General features: G+C 46.3%; 1 protein-coding gene across 1 annotated transcript in view; it reads left to right on the top strand.

Moving 5' to 3' along the window:
• Positions 1–1,297: 1,297 nt before the first annotated feature.
• Positions 1,298–6,388, top strand: part of LOC140493450 (SITS-binding protein) — an 85,056-nt gene continuing 79,965 nt past the window's right edge. Inside the window, exon 1 of the mRNA XM_072591894.1 lies at positions 1,298–1,762. Coding sequence (XP_072447995.1) covers positions 1,298–1,762 — 465 coding nt within the window. The remainder of the gene's footprint in view (positions 1,763–6,388) is intronic.

Raw genomic sequence — 6,388 nt, 5'->3', positions numbered from 1 at the left:
CCACATTTTTTTTGACTCTTGCTACTTGATAACTTTATCACAGGATATCTGTGCAAGTGAAAACACTGATTGGGACATGAGGAACTGAGGGTCATTATTTGTGATTGTCAAAGGTAAAGGCTCAAAACATAACAATGAGCTGGAGAAGAAATCCAACACTACGTACCAACTTCTCTTTTGTTCTGGTGTTGGTGGCGATCCCTCACTCCTCTTGTACGACTGTCGGGCCACTATCAATCACGCATAGAGGCGGTCGGGCGACAAATCATTTAGCCCTGTGCATATTGATTGGACCCAGTCTGAGTCCATCACTCGTTTTGAACTGGTTCCGCACTGAGTTCGTCTCCGATTTTGATCCTGTTCCACTCTGGATGTGATTTTGGTTTTGACCTGGCTCCAGTTTCATTGGATGTCCATCTCTGATCTTGTTTGGGTCCTGGCCAGGGCTGTCGCTGACGTTGTTCCATGCCGGTCATTTATCTGATTTTGAATAGTTCAAATCCAGGAAGATCTCTGCTCTGGTTCCAGTCCGGGTCCATCTCTGATCCGTTCTTTTCCCGAGTCTATCTCTGATCCAGGTCCATTGTACTTCTATTTCTGATCTGGTTCCAGTCCGGTCTGTTCCTGATTTCAATCCACTTCTGATCTGATTCCAGTCCAGGTGTAACTTTGAAGTAGACCCATCCTAGATCTATCTTGATCTGGTTCCAGTCTACATCTTGTCCCTGGTTTACATTAAGTTCATGACTATCACTGCTGCAGTTTCAGTTTGGGTGTATTGTTGATCTGGTTCCACTCTGTACCTTCCTCTCATCTAGTTCCAGTCTGGGTCTGTCTTTGTTCTTATACCCATTGTAAGTCGATCTTTGACTTGTTTCCAGTCCCGGTATATCTGACCTGAATCTGGTCCGGGTCAACCTCCAATCTTGTTGCAGACCAGGTCTGTGTATGATTTGATTCCAGTCCCGTCCCGGCCCGTCTCCGATCTGGTTCCAGTCTAGGTCTGTGTACGAACTTTTTCCAGTCCTGGTCTATCTCTAATTCGGATCTGTCTCTGGTTTTGGTCCGGCTCCAGTCCGGGTCATGTGCTGTGTGAGTGAGTGGGGACAGCGAGACGGAGCTAGAGTCTGGCAGTCATTGCAATAGCGGAGTCAGTGGCTCGGTCCCGAGCTCTCTCTCACCGGGCACCGGGACTCGGTCCCGGGCTCTCTCTCATCGGGCACTGGTGGCACAGTCCTGGGCTGTCTCTCACCGGACACCGGGGGCACAGTCCCGGGACAGGGCTGCTCTCTCCGGGATGGCACGGCGGCGCGATGAGTCGAGCAGCCCGGCTGCAGAGTGCAGTCTGGAAGCGGGCAGCCGGGAGATGAGTGAGCCGTGGAAAGGGGCTCTGGGCTGTGTGGGGGTGGCCCTGCTCTTCCTTATGACCATCGGGGTACTTTACTGGCAAGTGGCCGAACGGCCGGAGCCTGCCTGGCTGCTCAAGGGCCAGCTCAGCGGGTTGGTGTGGCACAGCAAGAGGTCAGTGCTGGCACTTCGATCTGTGCTCGGGGAGCAGTCTTTCGCCCTCATCCAGCCTCGGCACCTCCCCCTTTCCGGACACACGCTCCTTACCAACCGCTGCTGGTACAACCAGAGCCTCCTGTGCTCCAGCTGGGATGGCGTGAGTGAGCTACAGATCCTGCTGGAACCCATCAACCAAAGCCTGGCCGAATGTTACCGAGTGGAGTGGACCCCCAGACACTGCCAAGTGGCTCTCAAGGTAAATCCACTGTTCCCAGGTAAGCTGCGACTTGGTCAGCAGTTCAGTGTCTGTCATTGACAACAAACGGCAGGTATGATTCGTTTCATTGTTAGGAACAAGTAATACATGGAGTTGTGTGTGGCACCAGGGATCGGTGCTGAAACCTCAACTATTCACACTTGATAGCAGTGGCTTCAATGACCCTAACCTTATGGTTAGGCAAAAGTGAAGACTGCAGATGCTGGAAATCAGAGTCGAGATTAGAGTGGTGCTGGAAAAGCAGGCAGATCAGGAAAATCAGGATGCTGCCTGACCTGCTGTGCTTTTCCAGCACCACTTTCATCCTAACCCTATGGTTGACAAATGAACGTATGGTACAGAAATAAGTTGTGAAGAGAATGTAGCAAAGCTACAAAAGGGTGTCAATAAGTGAGGTGGGATCTGGCAAACAGGGTCTAATGGAGGGAAATGTGAAGTTGTCCATTTTGGCAGAGAATAAAAAACAAAGAGCATGTTATCTAAATGGTGTGTGCATAGGTGATATGTGAGGCGGGGGGTTTGGGAACTGTAGTCCATGAATTTCAAAGGAAATCCAGTAGGATGTTGTAATTAAATTTTTGGGGAAATTGAATATAAAAGTGGGAAGGTTATGCTTCAGTTATACAAGACACTGGTAAGATTGCATCTGGAGCACTGTCACAGTATTGGCCTCCTTACTTAAGAAAGGATGTAATGCATTGGAGAAGATTTACCAAACGAATCTCTGGAATGAAGACCTTGTCTTATGAGGAAAGGTTTGACAGGCTTGGTTTGTTGTACTGGAGTTTAGAAAGTGAGAGGTGACTTGACTGAAACATTCAAGATCCTGAGAGGTTTTGGCATCTTGTGGAGTTGTGCTTATCAAGCAGCCTGCTTTGTCCTTGATGTAAAGCTCCTTGACGGTTGTTGGAGCTACATTCATCCAGGTAAGTGGGGAATATTCTTTGTGCCTTGTATATGATTGACAGGCTTTGGGGAATCAGGAGATAACTTAGTTGCTGCAGTGTTCCTAGCCTTTGATCTGCTCCTGTGCCACTGTATTTACATGGCAGATCAAGTTCAGTTCTGGTCAATGGTAACCCCAAGATGTTACAAATAATCATACAACCCCATGATGTGAGTGATTTGGCATTTGTAATGCCACTGAATGTCAAGGGACAGTGGTTTGATTGTCTCTTATTGGAATAGGTCATTGCCTGGCACTTGTGTGTTGTAAATGTACTTGCCACTTGTTAGCCCAAGCCTGGGTACTATCCAAGTCTTGCTGCTTTATGGACATTGACTGATTTGAACATTAACCGAGCCAATTAAATATTAAGAGGGTTAGGCTGTAGTGGAGTGCACAAACTCCTACAGGAGAATAGAAAGAATGCAGTATTACAGGAGGCACCATATGATGGGCTACAAACACGTTATCTTGTGTACTTTCACTGTTATATATAACACTAGTGCTATGTTACACAGTGTCTGATGCAAGCAAGCTGTTTTACATGAACCTTCCATATATTGGCTGCATTTTGTTAATATTATGGTTGCATTCTACATGTTGTAGGTTACAGCGAGGATATGGGATTCAGGAATAGCTGGATACATGGCAGATGAACTTCAGTGTGAAGTAGTATGAGGTGATGCAGCAATTGATAAAGTGTCTTTATTATAGGAAAAAAATCTAAGGACCAATGATCAGAGAGAATTTGGCACTAAGTCATGTAAGGAAATGTTAGGGAAGATAACCAAGCTTCCAGTCAATCATTTAAGTTTTAAGAAGGGTTTCCTCTGGGTGCTCTGGTTTCCTCCCACAGTCCAAAAGATGTGCTGGTCTTAAAGGAGGAAAGTAGCGAGGTGCTGAGGATTTGGAGAGGGAATTTGAGAACTCTTGGCCTAGCCTGTTGATGAGACGTGGAGGGATATCTTAGTTTGTAAGACTGAGGATTTTCGTAATGTGAAGACAGGACTTCACCTCTACAAGTGCAGTGGTCACTCTTACTGATACTGTCATGAACAAATGTATCTGCAGCTAGCAGATTGGTGAGGAAGAGTTCAAGTATGTTTTTCCCTCGTCACTTGCCACATACCCTGTCCAGCAGCAATATCTTTAGGACTCGATCAACCTCCTCAATACAGCGACTACTGCATGGTCATTGGTGGTAGTGGATATTGAAATTCCTCACCCAGAGTACATTTTGTGCTCCAGCCACCCTCAGTGCTTCCTCCAAGTGTTGTTTAACATGGAGGAGTTTTAATACTTTTTATTCACTCGTGGGATAAGGATGTCGCTGACTGGGCCAGTGTTTATTATGTTTCCCTGGAGAAAGGGGTGATGAGCTGCTGCCTTGAACTGCTGCAGTCGACGTGCTGTAGTTAGACCAACAATGCTATCAGGGAAGGAATTCCTGAATTTCGTCCCAGCAACATATATTTTCAAAGCGATATATGTCTAAATCATGACGGTGAGTGGCTTGGAGGGGAACCTGCAGGTGGTGGTGTTCCTCTGTATCTGCTGCCCTCCTCCTTCAAGTTGGAGGTGACTCTGGGTTTGGAAGGTGCTGTCTATGGAGCCTTCTACAGTGCATCCTGTAGATTTAACATGTTGCTGCTACCGAATATTAGTGGGGGAGGGAATGGGTGTCAGCCAAGTGGTTTGCTTTGACCTGGGTGGTGTTGAGTTTCTTGAGTAACATTGGAGCTGCAACCATACAGGAAAATGGGCAGTGTTCCATCATGTTCCTGACTTGTCTTGTGGATGGTGAACAGGCTTTGGGGAGTCAGGAGGTGAGTTACTTGAAACAGTATTCCTAGCCTCTGACTTGCTCTTGTAGCCACTATATTTATATGGCGAGTCCAGTTAAGTGACTGATTGATGGTAACCTCCAGTTGGTTGATAGTGGCTGATTCGGTAATGGTACCTCCATTGATTGTTAAAGGGTGGTGGTTAGTTCTGATTCATCATCCAAGGGAGAAATGTATAGAACATAGAACAGTACAGTATATATTACAGGCCTTCAGCGCACAATGTTGTGCCGAACATTTATCTTAATCTAAGATCACCCTAACCTACACACTCCTCAACTTACTGCTATCCATGTACTTGTCCAGCAGTTGCTTAAATGTCCCTAATGTCTCTGACTCTACTCCCACCAGTGGCAATGCATTCCACGCACCCACCACTCTCTGCATAAAGAACCTATCTCTGACATCTCTCCTATACCTTCCCCCAATCACCTTAAAATTCTGACCCCTCATGACAGCCATTTCTGCCCTGGGGAAAAGTCTCTGGCTACCTACACTATCTATGCCTCTCGTTACCTTGTACACCTCTATCAAGTCACCTCTCTTCCTTCTTCTCTCCAGTGTGAAAAGTTCTAACTCTCACAACCTCTCTTCATAAGAGAAGCCCTCCAATCCAGGCAGCATCCTGGTAAATCTTCTCTGCACCCTCTCTAAAGCAGCTACATCCTTCCTACAATGAGGCAGCCAGAGCTGGACGCAATATTCCAAGTGTGGTCTAACCAGGATTTTAGAGAGCTGCAGCAATACCTCGCGGTTCTTATACTCAATCCCCCTATTAATGAAAGCCAAAACATCATTCACCGCCTTAACAACCCCATCAACTTGGGTGGCAACTTTCAGAGATCTGTGTGTGTGGACCCCAAGATTCTGCTGTTCCTCCACACTGCCAAGAATCCTGGCTTTAACCCTGTATTCAGCATTCAAATTTGATCTTCCAAAATGAATCACTTTGCATTTATCCAGGTTGAGCTCCATCTGCCACTTCTCAATCCAGCTCTGCATTTTTTCAATGTCTTGTAGCCTGCAAAAGACCTCAACGCTATCTACAACTCCACTGACCTTTAACATAAGTACATAAGAATTAGGAGCAGGAGTAGACCATCTGGCCCTTCAAGCCTGATCCACCATTCAACAAGATCATGGCTGATCTTTTCGTGTTCTCAGCTGGATCGTAAATCATTGGCAAACTTTCTCACTCACCCTTCTGCTTCTTCATCCAAGTCATTTTTAAAAACTACAAGGAGCAGAGGCCCAAGAACAGATCCCTGTGGACATCACTGGTCACCGACCTCCAGGCGGAATCCTTTTCATCACTACCACTCACTATCTACTTTCGGCCAGCCAATACTGTATCCAGACAGCTAAATTTCCCTCCTAACTTTCTGAATGGGCCTACTGTGGGGAACCTTATCAATGCCTTACTGAAATCCATATACACCACATCTACTGCTCGACTTTTGTCAACTTGTCTCGTCACGTCCTCAAAGAACTCAACAAGGCTTGTGAGGCATGACCTGCTTCTCATAAAGCCATGCAGACTACCTTTAATCAAACCATACTTTTCCAAATAGTCATGAATCCCACCTCTCAGAATTCATTCCAGTACCTTGTTTACCATAGACGTAAGATTGACAGGTCTGCAGATCTAAGGGATTTCCCTATTCCCTATCTTGAACAGAGGAACAGCATTCGCCTCCCTTCAATCATCTGGTACTACTTCCATGGAGTGTGAGGATGCAAAGATCTTCGCTAGAGGCACAGCAATCTCATTCCTCGCTTCTCATAGTAACCTTGGATTTATCTGGGCAAAAGTCA

This window comes from Chiloscyllium punctatum, chromosome 22, assembly GCF_047496795.1.
Source record: "Chiloscyllium punctatum isolate Juve2018m chromosome 22, sChiPun1.3, whole genome shotgun sequence".
Classification (NCBI taxonomy): domain Eukaryota; kingdom Metazoa; phylum Chordata; class Chondrichthyes; order Orectolobiformes; family Hemiscylliidae; genus Chiloscyllium; species Chiloscyllium punctatum.
This window is presented reverse-complemented; position numbering and strand designations above follow the sequence as displayed.